The sequence below is a fragment of the Chiloscyllium plagiosum genome, chromosome 29, assembly GCF_004010195.1.
Source record: "Chiloscyllium plagiosum isolate BGI_BamShark_2017 chromosome 29, ASM401019v2, whole genome shotgun sequence".
NCBI lineage: Eukaryota > Metazoa > Chordata > Chondrichthyes > Orectolobiformes > Hemiscylliidae > Chiloscyllium > Chiloscyllium plagiosum.
The window spans coordinates 38077568-38097024 of NC_057738.1; the positions used below are offsets into that span (position 1 = coordinate 38077568).

Below are 19457 nucleotides of genomic sequence, written 5' to 3' on the forward strand. Positions count from 1 at the left end.
TTTACAAGTACATAACATGGGACAATGAAATTGGAAATAATTTTGTTTTGCTGCTTTGCACAATTTGTGTCATTCTGTAAGAATTTTGACCCACTAAAAGGTAGGCTATTCAACCTGTCATGCCTATGCTGGCACTTTTCTAAGAGCTATACAATTAATCCCATTCCCCCTCTCTTTTCCCAATCCTCAACAAATTTCTGATTATAAAATATTTAGATTAGGTTAGATTCCCCACAGTATAAAACCAGGCCCTTTGGCCCAACGAGTCCACATCGACCCTCCGAAGAGCAACCCACCCAGACCTATTCCCCTACCCTATATTTATCCCTGATTAATGCACCCAACGCTATGGGCGATTTAACATGGCCAATTCACCTAACCTGCACATCTTTGGATTGTGGGAGGAAACCAGAGCAGCTGGAGGAAACCCACGCAGACTTGGGGAGAATGTGCAAACTCCACACAGACAGGCGCCTGAGGCTGGAATTGAACCCAAGTCCCTGGCGCTGTGAGGCAGCAGTGCTAACCACTGAGCCACTGTGCTGCATATGTGATACATTTTTATCATTGCCTATGACATTGGCTTCTCTTACAGAAGATTGTGATTGTATTTTTATTTTTCTGGTGATAAAATTGGAACCTTTAATGTTTGTTATGGACCAGTGTTGAGATTGATGGATTTAGATAAATAAACCTGCAGCTGGAGAATTTTGCTCTTTTTGATCAAGTAACGTCTCGCTGATGTGAGCAAAGTGCCACCACCTTTTGCACACGTTCATTTCTTCCACTGATCCTTCAAAAGGGGAGACTTGATTTTCTCTTCTTCCACAGTTCCCTTCAACCTCTTGTCCATTCCATTGTCTGTTATTAAATCCACTTTGATCACCCTTTCAGGTCCTTTCACTTGCTCTGGATCAGAATCAAGCAGAGTCTTTCGCTCGCCACTGTCTGTTCCACATTCTACTTAAAACCAGTTGCTCCTTGTTTTACACCTATCAGAACTCTGTGCTTTTGGTCATTTCTATCAACCTGCTTTTAAGTTCCTCTGCTCAATGAAAACATTTGTTATTTGGACTTTGAGGCTCCTCCCTTTCTTTCTTTCTCTCACTCACTCGCTCGCTGAATAGATATAGAAGCAGAGTTAGGTAATTCAGCCCATCGAGTTACTCCACCATTTGATTGTTGCTGGCATGTTTTTCCACTCCATTCTCCTGCTTTCACCCTGCAACCTTTGATCTCCTCATTAATCCATCCCTGTCCTAAATGCACTCAATGACTTGGTCTCCATAGCCTTCTGTGGCAATGAGTCCCACAGATTCACCACCCTCTGGCTGAAGATATTCCCCCTAATCTCAGCTCTAAAGTGTCAACCCTTCACTCAGACTGTGTCCTCGGGTCCTAAGTTCTCCTGCTAGTGGCAACATCCTCTCACTTCTATTCTATCCAGGCCTCTCAGTATTCTGTGCATTTCAGTGCGATCCTCCTTCATCCTTCGAAACTCCATCCAGTACAAATCTAGAGTCAGTCTTCAACCTGTCAACATATGACAAGCCATTCATCCCGAGATCGATTATGTAAACCTCCTCTGGACCCCCTCCAACACCAACACATCTTTTCTTGGATACTGCGCCCAAAACTGCAGACAATCTTCAAAGCATGGTCTGACCAGAGCCTTATACAGCCTCAGCAGTACATCTCTGCTCTTGTATTCTCTTCCTTTTGAAATGAATGCTGACATTGCATTTGCCTTCCGAACTGCCAACTGAACCAGCATGTTAACCTTAAGTTCCTCTGCTGTTTCTTTGTTCCCCATTACTATTTCTCCAGCCTTATTTTCTAGCAGTCCAATGTCCATCCTTGGCTGTCTCTTACCTTTTATATGTCTAAAAAAGCTCTTGAAATCTTTTATATAGCTAGCTTGCCCTCATATTTCTTCATCTCCCCCCTTACTGCTTTTTAGTTATCCCCTGATGGTTTTTACAGACTTAGCAATTCTCTGGCTTCACACTAATCTTCATTCACTTGCTGTCACACACTTTATCTTGTGCTCTCTTTCTTTCTAACACCTTTCCAAACACATGCAGTTCCTCACTCACATTCTGCTTCTCTCTCTCACTTATGTTTCCCCCTGACTCACACACTCACTCTCTTTCTCACTTCCAGTCATTCTGTTGTTTGAGCCAGGTTTGAAAATGGGTGCTCAAAGCTGAACAGCCACACGTTCAATGTTTCACTGGCTGGAGACTAGGTGCTGAAAGGTCTCTCTAATGTGGTACTTCATTGGTGGTTTCAGCAAATACCCCTAACCTACTGCAGGAAGTAAGGCAGGGACTCTGCTGTGAGTGCACATTCATTTCGAAAGATTGTTCACTGTCATTCTCTTCTGAGGCTCAAAATAAATATAAGGTGCTGTTAGGGGGAAGTAGCATTGTCAGAGAAATGCGAAAGGAACAGGTGACAGTGATGTATCAGATTTGAGAGCATTTTAGTGTCTGACAATGCTGTTCCTTTAACAAGGTTATTCTATCCTTGGTTTTTTATTCGAGAGGGTTCGTAAAGGCAGAAGTTCCGATCAGTCTAGATATATCTACTTGAAAAGGCTTTTAAGTATTTTTTTTGAAACACTTGTACAATGAAAAGTGAGTGGCCGATTTTTCCAGTTCAGGGTTTTTTTCTGGTTTGGTTTGGTTTGGTTTTAGCAAGCAGTCTATTTGAAGCTGTTAGTCAGGTTTTAGCTGGGGACTTAGGAAACAGCTCCATGCTGATCCTCTCTCGCCTGTAAGAACCTGTGTTTGATTTTATCTTTTTTGCCAAGGGGGTGTTTATGGGGATGTTGCAGGAAATCGGAACAGCTCTTTGTTAAGTTGCATTTTTTGTGTCAGTTGGGTTTTCAAATAGTTATGTTATTATAAATTTGGCTTTCCTTTGTCCATGTGTAAATAAATTCTGTTTTATTCAAAACTGAGTGGTTTGACCAGCTGCTGTGATGAGAAAAGTTAGGATCTGGGCTATCTTAAACAGTTTTAAGGGGGTCTGGCCTGGTCCATAACACTGTGACACTGATTCACAAATTGGCCAAAGTTTCATTTGCCAGTAGATTTATACGTAGATGGACATGCCCACACGCTTTCTCACGTGTGCTCACATTTTTTTAAGGTCTGAGTGCAGAGTTTAAATTCCGCTTTGTTTCATGCATGAGGTTACATGTCTGTATATGACGACAGGAAGTGGCATTTAACTCTGGGAACTCAATCAGAGCTCAGCAATGCAGTGGACAGGCAGCATCCAATGATCAGTTGGGGCAACATGCGTATCATTATAGTCCAAATTAATAATTTTACGATGAGTGTAGCTGAGTTCATACCAGGAATGGATTGATCCAAACATTGTTTTTGTTTGGTTTATTGGTTTTCTTGACCCTGAAAATTGATAATTTTGATGTGGTGCTACAACTTGGAATGGCTGTCAAAGCCTGGGGTGGGAGAGTCCAGAACTAGAGGGCATACGTTTAGGGTGAGAGGGGAAAGATATAAAAGAGACCTAAGGGGCAGCTTTTTCATGCAGAGGGTGGTACGTGTATGGAATGAGCAGCCAGAGAAAGTAGTGGAGGCTGATACAATTGCAACATTTAAAAGACATCTGGATGGATAGGAAGGGTTTGGAGGGATATGGGCCGGGTGCTGGCAGGTGGGACTAGATTGGGTTGGGATATCTGGTCGGCATGGACGGGTTGGACCGAAGGCTCTGTTTCTGTGCTGTACATCTCTGACTCTATGACTCGATGCAAGATGTGTTGAAAGGAGCAAAATCAGAGATTGCTGCAAAACGTCAGCGGGTTCTGACGGGATTCTGAAGAAGGGTCACTGGATCCGAAACGATAACTCTGCTTTCTCTCCACAAATGCCATCAGACCTGCTGAATTTTTCCAACTGTTTCTGATCTGGCTTTTGATTTCCAGCATCCGCTGTTCTTTGCTTTTGACAAAGTGGATACTGAGTATGGATAGTGACAGAGCCTCCATATATGGTAAACTTTGCCAGTTCTTTACTGCAGAACAGGTACTTTCTGAAGAGAAATGTTAACACTTGTCAGCAGTGTCCAGACAGCATACTGACTTGGAGCTAGCTCCATCACTATTGCTGGGTCAAAAACTGGAACCTCACTCCTTAACCAGCACTGTGGGTGCACTTTAACCACAAGGTCTACTACAGTTCAAGACAATGGCCCACCACCAACTTGTCAAGAGAAATTCGTGATGGGTAACAAACTTTGGCCCAGCCAGTGATGCTTCATCCAGAAAATAATTTCATGAAAAGCTTAATTATACTCCATGGATCAGGTATTGCAATCAGTGAGCTGCAAAGTGAAATTGCTTGCTGTTCATCACATTAGCATTGAGAAGATGAGTAATTAGATGGGAAATGAAATCCAGTCCTGCAGTGGGTTACCTAGAAGGAACCAAGAGCTGTCTTGTCACACGTTGGCATGTGACTAAGCATGCAACAGCTAACATGTAACAGATTCCCCTGTTCAAGAAGGGGAGTAGAGACAGCCCTGGTAATTATAGTCCAGTGAGCCTTTCTTCAGTTTTGGTAAAGTGTCGGAAAAGGTTATAAGAGATACGATTTATAATCATCTAGAAAAGAATAATTTGATGAGGAATAGTCAGCACGATTTTGTGAAGGGTAGGTCGTGCCTCACAAACCTTATTGAGTTCTTTGATAAGGTGGCCAAACAGGTAGATAAGAATAAACCGGTTGATGTGGTGTATATGGATTTCAGCAAGGCATTTGATAAGGTTCCCCACAGTATTGCACAAAATGCGGAGGAATGGATTTGTGGGAGATGTAGCAGTTTGGATCAGTAATTGGCTTGCTGAAAGAAGACAGAGGGTGGTGGTTGATGGGAAATGTTCATCCTGGGGCTCAATTAACAGTGGTGTACTGCAAGGGTCAGTGTTGGGTCCACTGCTGTTTGTCATTTTTATAAACTACCTGGATGAGGGCGTAGAAAGGTTGGTTAGTAAATTTGCAGATGACACTAAGGTTGGTGGAGTTGTGGATAGTGACGAAGGATGTTGTAGGTTACAGAGAGACATAGATAAGCTGCAGAGCTGGGCTGAGAGGTAGCAAATGGAGTTTAATGTGGACAAGTGTGAGGTGATTCACTTTAGTCGGAGTACCCGGAATGCAAAGTACTGGGCTAATGGTAAGATTCTTGGTAGTGTAGATGAGCAGAGAGATCTCTGTGTCCATGTACGCAGATCTTTGAAAGTTGCCACCCAGGTTGACAGGATTGTTAAGAAGGCATACAGTGTTTTTTTTTTTATTAATAGAGGGATCGAGTTCCGGAACCATGAGGTTATGCTGCAGCTGTACAAAACTCTAGTGCGGCCGCACTTGGAGTATTGTGTACAGTTCTGGTCACCGCATGATAAGAAGGAAGCTTTGGAAAGGGTGCAGAGGCGATTTACTAGGATGTTGCCTGGTATAGAGGGAAGATCTTACGAGGAAAGGCTGAAGGACTTGAGGCTGTCTTCGTTGGAGAGAAGAATGTTGAGAGGTGACTTACTAGAGACATACAAGGTTAAATAGGGTGGACAGGGAGAGCCTTTTTCCAAGAATGGTGATGGTGAGCAGTAGGGGGCATAGCTTTAAATTGAGGGGTGATAGATATAGGACAGATGTCAGAGGTAGTTTCTTTACTCAGCGAGTCGTGAGTTCATGGAATGCCCTGCCAGTAGCAGTGGTGGAAGATTCGCCAACTTTAAGTACATTTAAGTCGTTATTGGACAAGCATATAGACGTACATGGAATAGTGTAGAATAGATGGGCTTCAGATTGGTATGACAGGTCGGCGCAATATCGAGGGCTGAAGGGCCTGTACTGTGCTGTAATGTTTTACGTTCTATGTTGACAGCGGGGACATGTAGAGATAGTGATATTACCCAGATTAGTTGTAAATGAAGAGAACTAGGCAAAGGAATATTGCCTGCAGATTTTAACAGCTCACTGCTGCCAATTCGTTGCCTGTTTGCTTTTTTAGTTTAATATTAACTTACACTGAGCTGATAATCTGGCAATTTTGGACTTAAGTATTCGCCATTTCCTTTTCTTCAGAACTGGAAAGAGAACCAAATGGGGCCTTGTGATGGATGGATGGAACTCGATGTTAAGATACTACAAGAATAACTTTTCCGATGGATTTAGACAGGTACCCCGATCTATCAATTTCTTTCCACCTTCACCAGCTACAGCAGTGTGTTGACTTCTTAAGTCGATTACTCATGTTTTTTTGTTGTTTGAACAATTCTTTCAGAATGTTTTAAAATCTATCAAGAGTAACCTAAGAAAGTTAGGGCTTGCGCAGTGTTCCAGCAACAACAAATACTTGCATTTACCTAACCCTTTGTGATTAAAATATGGCTGATTTGCTACCAACAGATCAGCGAATAGAAAACTTTTAAGGCTGGCTTTGAGGTGGTGGCGTGAAAGAACTTGAGTAATTTTAGATTTATTTTATTTGTTCGTGGAATATTGGCCAGCATTTATTGCCCATCCCTAATTACCCAGAGGACAGTTAAGAGTCAATCACAAGGAGGGCATGTTTCCTTCCGTAAAGAACATTAGTGAAACAGATGAGTATTTTTTAATGACAGTTGACACTAATGACATATTTTATTAAATTCAATCTCCCCATCTGCCATCGTGGGATTCGAACCTATGCCCCTGAGATGTTACCCTGGGATTCTGGATTGCTAGTCAAAAAATGTGGCGCTGGAAAAAGCACAGCAGGTCAGGCAGCATCTGAGGAGCAAGGGAGTTGAACATTTCAGGCAACTTCATCGGGAATCTCCGGCTCCTCGGACGCTGCCTGACCTTCTGTGCTTTCCCAGCACCACACTTTTTGACTCTGACTCTCCAGCATCTGCTCCTGAATTGCTGGCTAGTGACAGTGCCACTGTGCTGCCACTACCCATATGCAATGGGCTCGGGCTAATTTTCAAAATAGAAGTAGTGTGATCTTTTAAAGAATCCTGAGGTGATATTTACACATGCTAATATGCAAATTAGACATGTGTGCAAAGTATCTAAACTCAGTGAGATTGACAATATTACTGATGTGTTATGTCTCATGTTTAGGATGTAAGTATACCTTTAAGAGACACGTTAATGATGTCATCAACATATCCTAGTGTGTGACCGGAGGATCTAAAGTTCTCAGATACCATCTTACTGGAGCTCACTAGAAATGTGTCACACTGGTATAACTATGCTGTTCTGTAACCTTGTAACTACCAACAATCCAGACACATGTGTGTTTAATAGACACCTATAATAAATGTCTGTTGTACCTTTCAATACCACTTTATACAGACCCAATTTCTTAAGTTAAGGACTGGTTGGGCTGAAGGGCCAGTTTCCACACTGTATGGAATCTAATCTTTATCTTGTGAGGAATTTACATGAGCATTGCTACATATGGTAAAAGACCCTGCTGAATGCCAAACCCATATCAATTACCTTGAACAAAAGAATAAAATATTTCATTAATACCAAGGTGAATTTCTCTTGTACACGTCATTTTGTAGCTTAAAACAGTTGTGTACCGATATCAAGTGTAGCACTCAGAAACAGTTTAATAAGCTGAAAAAGAATATCTTTCTTCATCTTTCTAATTCTTTCAAGAAAAGGGGGAAAAATAATCTTTGGAGAAAGGGGAACAGGGTCACGTTCTGATCCACTAAGTGCTTTAACCCCCGTTTCTGCCTTAACCCCCTCCCCCTCAGTGTCCCATGTTACCCTGTTGCAGCTTGCTTTCTGATGACCTGGCCTTTATTCTTCCACCTGTTTGCATTGTATATTGCTGAAACTGTCACTCATACCAACATTTCCATCTCTTCAGACCTTCCTTGTGTTCTATGTGGTTAATTCTATCCATGGCCTAAGACTGATCCCAAATCTAAAAATTCCCACTTGCTCTAGGTAAGGACACAAATCTGGCCAGATGATCCTTTTTCTTCCAGTACCTCATTCCTCCCTCACCCTCACCTCTCTCCTTATACATTTCAACAATTAAAATTCAGGGGTATCTTACTTATTATTGATAGCTCCAATCTAAATGATTCTACTTTCTATTTCATGCCCTATCAATACTTCTGATTGTAAATTGAAGGCTCAGGTGTTAGTGAAAAATTCTCCAAGAACTTCAATTTAACTTTCATATCATGTATTATTTAATTCCTTGAGAACTCTTATTTCCCCTCACACTCCAACATGTTCCAATACTTGAATGCTGACCCATTTTCTTGGGAGCTGTCTGTGCTGTTGGCCAGGATATTAAAACTGGCTGTTGCCTGGATAATTTTTCTACTCACTTCTAACCTTCAAACTTGCCACAGTTTCAGTCTTCCTTGTAACAAAAACAGAAATTGCTGGTGAAACTCAGAATTGGCAGCATCTGTGGGAAGAAATCAGGGTTAATTATTCAAGCCCAGCGACTCTTCATCCGAATTGTTGCAAGCTGCAAATGTGACTGTCTTATCTAAGTCATGAAATTATGGGTTATTAATTCCAGTCCAGGATGTAAACACAATCTAGCCTGACACCATGGTGCATCACTGAGGGAGTGTGCTGCATTGTCAGAGCATACTGTAGTGTACATTGTTGCAATAGTTTGAAATTTGGCATTCTTACATTGGTCCTGATGAGTACAAGGTGAAAAGTTTCAGCGTTATTCAAGTTCTGTATGAACAAGCAACTGTTTCAGTTAGTTAATGTCTTCTGTGTATTTATTGTTGCTGCAGGATTCAATTGACCTGTTCCTTGGAAACTATGTTGTGGATGAGACTGACTCTTTAGCCTTTTTACATGATCAGAAAGAGTGGAGGTTCCTAGCGGTGAGTTTGATGACGACCATTAATTTTAATAAACCATTTCTTATTGAGCAGGATGTTGCTCATAATTTGAGTCGGTTTAACATTATCACACAAGCAGGATAAAATTGACATTTCCTCTCTCTTGTGTTAGCTTCCTCTGGCCTCAAAATGCCCTTGATCTCAATTGTTGCAGTGTTCAATGATTGTAGACAGTATTTGTCAGTGCAGCTGAATAATCTTAAACTGCACAGCGATGACGGTTCGTTAATTATTACTGTTATGTTGAAAGGCAATCCTAAAAGGACCATAAGAAATAGGAGCAGGAGTAGACCAATCAGCCCCTCAGACCTGCTCCACCATGCAATAGGAACATGGCTGATCCAAGATTCTTTGCATCTACTTTCCTACCCTTTTTCCGTAACCCTTGATTTCCCCCACGAATCGAGAATCTATCTCAGCCTTAAAGATACTCAAGGGCTCTGCCCCCACAGCTCTCTGTGGCAAGGAGTTCTAAAAGCTCTCAACCTTCTGAGAGGCAAAAATCCTCCACACCTCAGTTTTAAATTAGTGGCCCTTTATCCTGAGACTGTGTCCTCTGCTCCTGGACTCTTCCATGAGGGATACATCCTCTCAGCGTGTACCTTGTCCAGCCCGTTACGAATTCAGTAGGTTTCAATTGGATCACCTCTCATTCTGTGTGGAACGGATTTAAGCAGTTGCCCGGTAGGAATGGTAATCAGGAGCCAAGCCTCGCAGTGAAGAGGCAATAGCACACAAAATCATGCTCCAATTTTGATAGGAAAGCCTCAGTAAGTCTTACATTCATAAAACGTGTGTTGTTTGAACATTGATCTGAAAAAAAACTGTTCTGGAATGCTTATCATTTCCAAGTATCAAAAAGGAAGATGGGTATTGTTTACTCTGGTAAATGTTATTTTTCTTCTTTTGTAGTTGCCTATAATCATGGTTGTGGCTTTCTCAATGTGCATCATCTGCTTGCTTATGGCAGGTAAGTTTAAAAAAAACTTAGTCGTTAACTTGAATGCTATTCTTTCCTGTATTTTGGGATTTTTTTTGTCCATTGAATATGAACTTTTCCAGCAAGGTTAATAAGTTATTGCCCACCCTGGGAAGGTGGGGGGGCCAACTTACATCCACTAGAGTGGGCAGATGGGACCTATGTCAAGCAGCACCTCATCCAAAAGCGCACTGCCTCCAGCAGTGTATGTCTTCCTCAGTACATTAATGGAATGTCAGTCTAGATGCTTGTTCTCAATTCCAGGAATAGATTTGTGTAGATTGTTGACGTAATCTTCTCTCAGAGCAGGGGACGTGTTTAAATGTTGTTGAACATGTCTCCTGGTTCTTGGACTTAAATTTTTTCTGCTGTCATTCAGTCATAACATTTTATTTAATTTGTTTGAGTGATGTAGGCATTGCTGGTTGGGCCAGCATGCACTGCTCATCCCGGATTGCCCTGGAGCTTGTCCTGCTGAGCTGCTTTCTTTAATAGCTGCACTCCGGGTTTGTAGGGACACCAACGGTGCTGTTAGAGACGATGTTTCCTAATCCACCTGTTCTAGGATATTATTACACACCTCTGGAGCAGGTGGGACTTCGAATCCTACAACACAGATCCTTTGGTCCAACTCGTCCTTACTGACCAGACATCCCAGTCTGATCCAGTGTCATTTGCCAGCATTTACCCCATGTCCCTCTAAACCCTTGCTATTCATATACCCATCCAGATGCCTTTAAAATGTGGTAATTATACCAAGCTCAACCACTTCATCTGGCAGCTCATTCTATACACACCCAACCCTCGTGTGAAAAAATTGTCCCTCAGGTCCTTTTTAAATCTTTCCTCTCTCACCTTAAACCTATGCCCTATAAGATTAGACTCCCCCAGCCCAGGAAAAACACCTTGGCTATTTACCCTACCCATCCCTCTCATTATTTTATAAACCTCTATAAGACCACCCCTCAGCCTCAACTGCTCCAGGGAAAGCCCCAGCCTGTTCAGCCTCTCCGTATAATTCAAACCTCCAACCCTGGCAACATCCTTGTAAATCTTTTCTTCATCCTCTCTAGCTTTACAACATTCTTCCTATAGAAAGGTGACCAGAATCATTCACAGTATTCTAAAAGTCACCTCGGCAGTGTCCTGTACAGCTGCAACATGATGCCCAACCCCCTCTACTCAATGTTCTGACCAATGAAAGCAAGCGTGCAAAATGCATTCTTCACCACCCTGTCTACCTGCAACTCCACCCCGAGGTCTGTCTTGGCAATGCTCCCCAGGGCCCTACTATTAAATGTATAAGACCTATCCTGGCTTGCCTTACCAAAATGCAACACCTCACGTTTATCTAAATTAAAGTCCCATCTGCCACTCATTGGCCCATCTGATCAAGGTCCCGTTGTACTCGAATCCTGGTCTCCTGCCTGAGAGGCCACACAAACCCTTTTAGTGGGAGGGTAGTGGTGGGAGTTTCAGGATAAATTAGGTAACACCTGTGCCTTTTGCAAGTCAGAAATAAAATGTCATTGAGTTTTATGGGGAAGGAACAAACGAAACACTTGAAAAGGGTGAAAGATTAATTGCCTCCTCAGTTCCAGGTTTATTGATGATTCGGCCTGTTTGCTTTGACAAGATGGATATGTGCTGTTCTCAATAAGGGAAGGAAGCTGGGTGCAGCATACCGGGACTGCAATGTGATGACATGAATATTTTCAGGTTTCCTCAGATTCATTGTTAATGAAGGAGGCCATTGTTGGAGCTGTAGTTAATCACATTTGATTAGGCTCAGCCATTCGGTTGTAAATCTGTTAATCAATAAGTAGACCCTTGAGTTTTGGCTGCTCGTAATTCAAATCTGTTGCAACCCTTCAAATGGCAGCACCCCAGGCAGAGAAGTTGCCAGGTCCAGATGGGATGTATCTTGGATTTGCTGAGAGGGGTAAGGGAACAAATTGTGAAGCTGTTGACAGGAATTGTCCGGGATGTTCTGAACATAGAATTAGTTGCCGGGGACTGGAGGATTGCAAATGTGACACTGTTGTTTAAGAAAGGGGCAAAGATAGCTCAGGAATTTTTGAGTTTTGAGAAGATTTGTAGTTCAGGTTGAGTTTCTGGATGTAGGTTTGCTCGTTGAGCTGAGAAGTTCATTTCCAGACGTTTCGTCGCCCTACGAGGTAACATCTTCAGTAGGCCTCAGGCGAAGCAGTATACATGATTCCTGCTTTCTATTCATAGCATTGTAGTAGCTCACAAACCCATCAAGACACTAAAACAGCAGCTAATGAACTTGAAAGACCCTGTACAGGCAACAAGCAAAACTAATGTCATTTACAAAATACTGTGCAAGAAATGTGACAAACGGGCAGAAAACTAACCACCAGGGTACATGAACAGCAGCTAGCCACAAAACGACATGACTCCCTCTCACTAGTATCCTTACATACAAATAAGGAAGGACACCAGTTCAACTGGGACAACACATCCATCTTAGGACAAGCCAAACAGAGACATGCACGAGAATTCCTAGAAGCACGGCATTCCAACCGGAACTCTATCAACAAACACACAGAGTTAGACCCCATCTGCCACCCCTGAGAAAAAGAACAGGACATGACATCACAGCAGGAAATATCACCAACCCAAGCATATGAATAGAAAGCCGGAATTATGTACACTGCTTTGCCTGAGGCCCACTGAAGACGTTACCTTGTAGGGTAACGAAACGTCTGGAAATGAACCTCCCAGCTCAGCGAGCAAACCTACATCCATTGCTCAGGAATTTATAGACTGGTCAGCTTGACATCAGTAGTGGAGGGAAAACTGATGGTTGTAATATGGAATATGGTAAATATACCCTTAGAGAAAAATAATTTAAACGAGACAGTCAATATGCCTTTGTCAAGGGTAGGTCATGTCTGACAAATTTAAATGAATGTTTTGAGGTGTCACAGGCAGTAGGTGAGGGTAGTGCTGTGGACGGTGTAGATTTGGACTTGCAGGAAGTATTTGATATGCTGTCACATAGGTTGGTTAGCAACCTAGAAATATTTGGGATTGATGGATCCGTGACAGCAATGATTAGAAATTAACTAAAAGGCAGGAGACAGAGGGTATTTCTCAGATTGGAGTTGAGTTGAAAGTGGTGTTCTCCAAAGATTACTGTTGGGATCCTTGCTTTTTGTGATTTACATGAACAGTTTGCAGGTGAGTGTTGAGTAAGCTAGGGAGAATAGTGAATTGTGAGGATGACACTGAGAAACTTTAGAGGAACATTAAAATTTTGACCAAATGTGCAGACACTGGCAGATGAATTTCAATGCAGAGAAACGTGAGGTAATGCGCTTTGGTAGAAGAAACTCAGAGAGACAAAACAAGCCTCAATGATCTAACGCTGAGGGGAATACAGGAACAGAGAGACCTTGGGGTTAATGTGCATAATTCTCTGAGGGTGCTCAGGCAAGTTGAAATAGTTGTTTAAAAGGCTTCTGGGATCCTTGGGTTTACAGATATTATTCTCTGTCTGTACAGTAGAATCAGAGAATACCTACAGTATGGAAACAGGCCATTCAGCCCAACAAGTGCACATCAACCCTCTGAAGAGTATCCCACCCAGACCCATTCCCCGACCCTATTACTCTACATTTACCCCTAACTAATTCACCTAACCTATATATCCCTGAACACTATGGACAATTTACATGACCAATTCATCTAAGATTGTGGGATGAAACCGGATCACCCAGAGGAAACCCACGCAGATACTGGGAGAATATGTAAACTCCACACAGGCAGACACCCAAGGCTGGAATCGAAACCAGGTCCCTGGCAGCAGGTGCTAACCACTGAGCCACCGTGCCACCCCAAGCAAGGAAGTGATGCTACACCTGTACAAATCACTCATCAGGCTACATTTGGATTATTGTTTTCTGGGCACCTTAGCAAAGGAAGGGTGTTAAAGCCCTGGAGAGAGTGCAAAGGAGATTTGCGAGAATGTTACCTGGAATGAGAGAAGATAAGATTAGAGAAATTGAGCTAATTCTCTTGGGAGTAGAGAATTCCAAGAGGTGACCTTATTGAGGTGTTCAAAACTATGAACAACCTTGACAGGGTGAAGCAGGATATTCCATTTCCACTGGTTGGTATGTCAGTAACTAGGGGTAACTATTTCAAGATGGCCAGTGAGAGAGCGAGGAGTGAGATAAGGAGACATTTCTTTGCTGAAGACTTTTAGGATTTGGAATGCGCTACCTGGGGGAGTGGTGGAGGCAGATTCCATCGGAGGTTTCAAAAGCGAGCTGGATATATATTTGAAAGTGATTAATTTAGAGGGCTGCAGAGATAGGGTTGGAGAATGGGACCAATTGGTAACTGTTTTGGGAGCCGGTGCAGACACAGTGGGTGAGTGGCCTCCTTCTGTACTGTGAATTCTATGATGACCGTCCTTCAATAGTTTGAACTTTTCTCTGGCTGTGATGTTAGGTGACACTTGGACAGAGACCTTGGCCTATGTGCTGTTCTGGGGGAGCGCAAGTTTTGGGACTGCTGCCATCATTCTCTTCAACGGCAAGGAGTTTGTCGATGCACCGAAGCTGGTTCAGAAAGAAAAGATGGACTGAATTTGTACATGTGGAAAGCAGCTTGGCAACCAAGATTCTGTGCAAATGTGGAGGATCTTCTGACCTGCTTTTCACATCCAGATGCTGTGGTGTTTTCTTTTTAAAACGATCGATTTCTAACTTTGGAGCTAATGGTTGTGATCTCCAGCTGGTGTTGGATCACTCAGTCTCAGCTATTACAAACATTTCTCTTCCTTGATAACTCTGGACGATTTTTGGAACAACACTAGTGAAATAAAAAGGGTTAGAAACATTTCCTGCTCATGTGATCTTCCTATTTGATGACCAATAACAAATGTACAAATAAACCCGGGGGGGGGTGGTGGGGGGCTTTTCACACAGGATAACGGTTCAAAGCCAGCAAGCCTGTTATTATTCCAGTCAGCTCATCTCTGTTTGTGTGTGTGTGTGTGTGTGTATATATAATATATATAGGTATCATGAAATAGTGACAGAGCGGTAACATTTGTGTGGAATGAGTTATTGTTTCTAGAAGCTGTTGAGTTAAAAGTTTTGTAGAACAGTTTGGAAATCAACCTGCCATGTGCCCTCAGTTCTTTCAGTCCAGCATTTAAATCTGAAACTGCTTTCACGCCTGTCTGCAACATAATGGGTAAAGGGGCCTTGATTTACATGCAAAACTGTACAGTGAGTTTTAGATAAACCTGGAATTTGTATTATGTTACAGAATCAACTGTATATTTGTTTCTCCTGAGTTGTGTATTATTTTCATTTAATGACAGTATAATTATATAATTGAAGTCCTGCTTTTTTGCCTAAGTTTGATATTTGCTTGTGCAGCCCTTCCATTTGAAGTATTATATTTGAGCATTATCAAGCTGTCACAATACTCAATGGACTTGTTTCTCACTTTTGTTGCTTTTGGGAAACAATGCACTCAGATTCACCTGATATTCACCCCCCAAAACAGTGCCTCGTTTATCCATTCATATTTTTTAATACCTTGAAAATCCACTTTCAATTGTTTATATGATGATGAATGCTATTGTCTTTTCCATTATTAGTAATGTAAAAAGTGGGTTTAAAACTAGAACAGAGCAATGAATTTGCAAAATGCCTTTAAATTGTCGTGCAATCACTGATTATAGAGGGCAATTCAATCAGTGTATTTTGCAAATTGAGAACAAGAATTGTCTTTCAGAATTGAAACTATAGGATCTGTCGGAAGACATTAGGTCAAGTACATAGGGAACTGGGCTGGGAGCAACTTCTATTTATACAAGTAAACTCTTATCAGTTTTCCAACTATTTCCATTCCATTGCCCTACTCTATTATGTTCCTTTTCTTTGGAGTAATAAATAAAGTGGTATACAAATAAAGATGTTTTTATTGTTTTTATTTTGTTCACAACATAAACTTTAACTCATTGTGCTGTACAGTGAAGAGACTTGGTGTCATGTTCATTTGGGAGAAAGTGAGGACTGCAAATGCTGGAAATCAGAGTTGAGAGTGATTAGATTAGATTACAGTGTGGAAACAGGCCCTTCGGCCCAACAAGTCCACACCGACCCGCCGAAGCGAAACCCACCCATACCCCTACATTTACCCCTTACCTAACACTACGGGCAATTTAGTATGGCCAATTCACCTAACCTGCACATCTTTGGACTGTGGGAGGAAACCGGAGCACCCGGAGGAAACCCACGCAGACACGGGGAGAACGTGCAAACTCCACACAGTCAGTCGCCTGAGTCGGGAATTGAACCCGGGTCTCTGGCGCTGCGAGGCAGCAGTGCTAACCACTGTGCCACCGTGCCGCCCAGTGTGGTGCTGGAAAAGCACAGCCAGTCAGGCAGCCTCCAAGGAGCAGGCAAATTGACGTTTTGAGCATAAGCGCTTCACCAGGAATCTTATTTGCAGTTCTTATTTTCAAATCTTTTGTTCTATATCCTGTATATTTTTAAAATCCTAATAATTTCAGAAGAGCCAGCTAAGGACAGAAAATGCTGTTTTGCCAGCATCTGACAGGACACCAATAGTCATCACATTTTGAGTTGAAGAGCCTTGGTCAGAAATTTTGATCCATCCAATTGAAACAATATTAACTATGTTTTAAAAAACAGAAATTTGGAGGAATTCAGCAGCATCTGTGGAGAGAGAAAAATAGTTAACACTTCTGTTTTTCTCATTTACCTTTCAGTCCTTACTGCAGGTGCTGGAAATCGGAAATATTTTATTTGTGTTGCAGCAGCTCTGCAGAATCTGCCAACTGAACTCTAACTCTGCTGGCTCAGCAACTTTCTAAATACCTGTACGAACCACTCTCACTTGAAGCAGTGTATAACTTCTGTAATGAGCTACACTTCATTTTCCTGATCTGCACTGCGGCAGTTGCTGTGGTGATGTACATTTAAGGGGGTGCAGCTTAAATTACTGTCCAACAGCGCAAAGTTTTCACACAAAGTGTGGTGCATACATGGAATGAGCTGACAGACGAAGTGGTGGAGGCTGGTACAATTATAACATTTAAAAGGCATCTTGATGAGTATACGAATAGGAAGAGTTTGGAGGGCTATCGGCCAAATGCTGGCAGATGAGACTTGATTAATTTAGGATATCTGGTCGGCATGAACAAGTTGCATCAAAGGGTCTGTTTCTGTGTTGTACACCTCTATGACTCTTAGGCAGAATGTGATGTCTTACCCCATGTACTGTGCACAGAACAGAGCAACAGCTCCAAAGTTCAGGTGTATCTACATAGACAATGTTCACTGGGAGGCTATGTATAGTCTCATCTTCAAATAAAGAACCCAGATTATTGTTACACAAGTTCATAGAATCCCTACAGTGTGGGAGCCATTTGGCTCATCAGGTCCATACCAACCCTCTGAAGAACATTTCACTCACACCACTCCCCTACCCTATAACCTTGCATTCCCCATGGCTACTCCACCTAATCAGCACAGAGTCAGAGATGCACAGCACAGAAATAGACTCTTCAATCCAACTCGTCCATGCTGACGGGATATCCCAACCCAATCTAGTCCCACCTGCCAGCACCCAGCCCATATCCCTCCAAACCCTTCCTATTCATATACCCATCCAGATGCCTTTTAAATGTTGCAATTGTACTTGCCTCCACCACTTCCTCTGGCAGCTCATTCCATACACGTACCACCCTCTGCATGAAAAAGTTGCCCCTTAGGTCTCTTTTATATCTTTCCCCTCTCACCCTAAACTATGCCCTCTAGTTCTGGACTCCCCCACCCCAGGGAAGAGACTTTGTCTATTTATCCTATCCATGCCCCTCATCATTTTATAAACCTCTATAAGGTCACCTCTCAGCCTCCGATGCTCCAGGGAAAACAACTGTAGCCTATACAACCTCTCCCTATAGCTCAAATCCTCCAACCGTGGCAACATCCTTGTAAATCATTTCTGAACCCTTTTAAGTTTCACAATATCTTTCCGATAGGAAGGAGACCAGAATTGCACACAATATTCCAAAAGTGGCCTAATCAATGTCCTGTACAGCCGCAACATGACCTCCTAACTCCTGTACTCAGTACTCTGACCAATAAAGGAAAGCATACCAAACGCCGCCTTCAGTATCCTATCTGCCTCCGACTCCACTTTCAAGGAGCTATGAACCTGCACTCCAAGGTGTCTGTTCAGCAACACTCCCTAGGACCTTACCATTAAGTGTATGAGTTCTGCTAAGATTTGCTTTCCCAAAATGCAGCACATCAGTTTATCCAAATTAAACTCCATCTGCCACTTCTTAGCTCATTGGCCCATCTGATCAAGATTCCGTTGTATTCTGAGGTAATCTTCTTCTCTGTCCACTACACCTCCAATTTTGGTGTCATCACCAAACTTACTAACTTATACCTCTTATACTTCCATCCAAATCATTCATATAAATGACAAAGAGTAGTGGACCCAGCACCGATCCTTGTGGTACCCCCCTGGTCACAGGCCTCCAGTCTGAAAAACAACCCTCCACCACCAAGCCCTGTCTTCTACCTTTGAGCCAGTTCTGTATCCAAATGGCTAATTCTCCCTGTATTCCATGAGATCTAACCTTGCTAACCAGTCTCCCATGGGAAACCTTATTGAACGCCTTACTGATGTCCATATAGATCACATCTACTGCTCTGCCCTCTTTGTTACTACTTCAAAAAATTCAATCAAGTTCGTGAGACATGATTTCCCACACACAAAGCCATGTTGACTATCACTAATCAATCCTTGCCTTTCCAAATAAATGTACATCCTGTCCCTCATGTTCCCCTCCAACAACTTGCCCACCACTGACATCAGGCTCATTGGTCTACAGTTCCCTGGCTTGTCCTTACCACCCTTCTTAAACAGTGGCACCATGTTAGCCAACCTCCATTCTTCTGGCACCTCACCTGTGACTATCGATGATACAAATATCTCAGTAAGAGGCCCAGCAATCACTTCTGTTGTATCCCACAGAGCTCTGTGGTACACTTGATCAGGTCCTGGGGATTTATCCACTTTTATGCATTTCAAGCCATCCAGCACTTCCTCCTCTGTAATATGGAGATTTTTCAGGATGTCACCATCTATTTCCCTACATTCTATATCTTCCATGTCCTTTTCCACAGTAAATACTGATGCAAAATAGTCGTTTAGTATCTCCCCCATCTCCTGCAGTTCCATACAAAGGCCGCCTTGCTGATCTTAGAGGTGCCTTATTCTCTCCTACTTACCCTTTTCTTAACTCTCTTTGCCAAAGCTATCTCATGTCCCCTTTTTGCCCTCCTGATCTCCCTCTTAAGTATACTCCAACTGCTTTTATACTCTTCTAAGGACTCACTCAATCTATCCTGTCTGTACCTGACATATGCTTCCTTTTTCTGAACCAAACCCTCAATTTCTTTAGTCATCCAGCATTCCCTATACCTACCAGCCTTTCCTTTCACTCTAACAGGAATATACTTTCTCTGGATT

At 42.4% G+C, this 19457-nt stretch overlaps 1 protein-coding gene across 2 annotated transcripts in view; it reads left to right on the forward strand.

Moving 5' to 3' along the window:
• LOC122564534 (phosphatidylinositol-3-phosphatase SAC1-like) overlaps positions 1 to 15852 on the forward strand; it is a 66355-nt gene extending 50503 nt beyond the window's left edge. For both annotated transcript variants that reach the window (XM_043719585.1, XM_043719586.1), the window contains 4 exons: positions 6120 to 6213; positions 8807 to 8899; positions 9830 to 9887; positions 14379 to 15852. In XM_043719585.1, coding sequence (XP_043575520.1) covers positions 6120 to 6213; positions 8807 to 8899; positions 9830 to 9887; positions 14379 to 14515 — 382 coding nt within the window. In that variant the 3' untranslated portion in view covers positions 14516 to 15852. The remainder of the gene's footprint in view (positions 1 to 6119; positions 6214 to 8806; positions 8900 to 9829; positions 9888 to 14378) is intronic.
• Positions 15853 to 19457: the final 3605 nt, after the last annotated feature.